Raw genomic sequence first — 566 nt, 5'->3', positions numbered from 1 at the left:
GTGCTGCACCAATGCACGCACTGCCCGAACATTCGCTTGTGCGAAGCCTGCGAGGCGACGACGGGCCATGGTGATTTTCAGCACCCGTTGATCAAAATCTTTCAGCCGCGGTCTGGTAGCGTAGTGTAATGAAATGTAGAGGGATTCAGATACAGTAAGCAACATGAATCTTTGCCTAGGTACAATGTCTTGGCGTTGAACGCTTTCAGAATACACGAACCTTGGCGCGGACATCCAACGACGCTGCTATTTCACAGACGCTATACTAAAATGTCCAAATGCCCAGAATTATCTGAACTTGGCCTAGTAATGTCGTCGAATCGGTCGGTATATCGAATCGATGGACATCGCAAATTATCGCGAGCTCGGCGGACAGGTCGCTGGGGATTGCGATCGGTTATGAAGAATCATGGGTCAATAATTATTGACCCATGGAAGAATGCATCAGATTCAGGTATCCGGATAAACCAGATTGGAATGGCACTGCAGCGCAGACGCACAGGCGTCGAGGTCAGCGCGCTCAAGGCCCACTTTGAAGAGCCGTTCACGCCGGCGCACGATGAGTC

General features: G+C 50.9%; 1 protein-coding gene across 1 annotated transcript in view; it reads left to right on the top strand.

Moving 5' to 3' along the window:
- SDRG_04995 (hypothetical protein) overlaps window positions 1–180 on the top strand; it is a 2,134-nt gene extending 1,954 nt beyond the window's left edge. The window contains exon 5 of the mRNA XM_008610689.1: window positions 47–180. Within this exon, the coding sequence (XP_008608911.1) occupies window positions 47–74 (28 nt within the window). The 3' untranslated portion in view covers window positions 75–180. The remainder of the gene's footprint in view (window positions 1–46) is intronic.
- Window positions 181–566: the final 386 nt, after the last annotated feature.

This window comes from Saprolegnia diclina, assembly GCF_000281045.1.
Source record: "Saprolegnia diclina VS20 unplaced genomic scaffold supercont1.13, whole genome shotgun sequence".
NCBI lineage: Eukaryota > Oomycota > Saprolegniomycetes > Saprolegniales > Saprolegniaceae > Saprolegnia > Saprolegnia diclina.
Note: the sequence above shows the minus strand (reverse complement) of the source record. Positions and strands in the feature narration are given on the sequence as shown.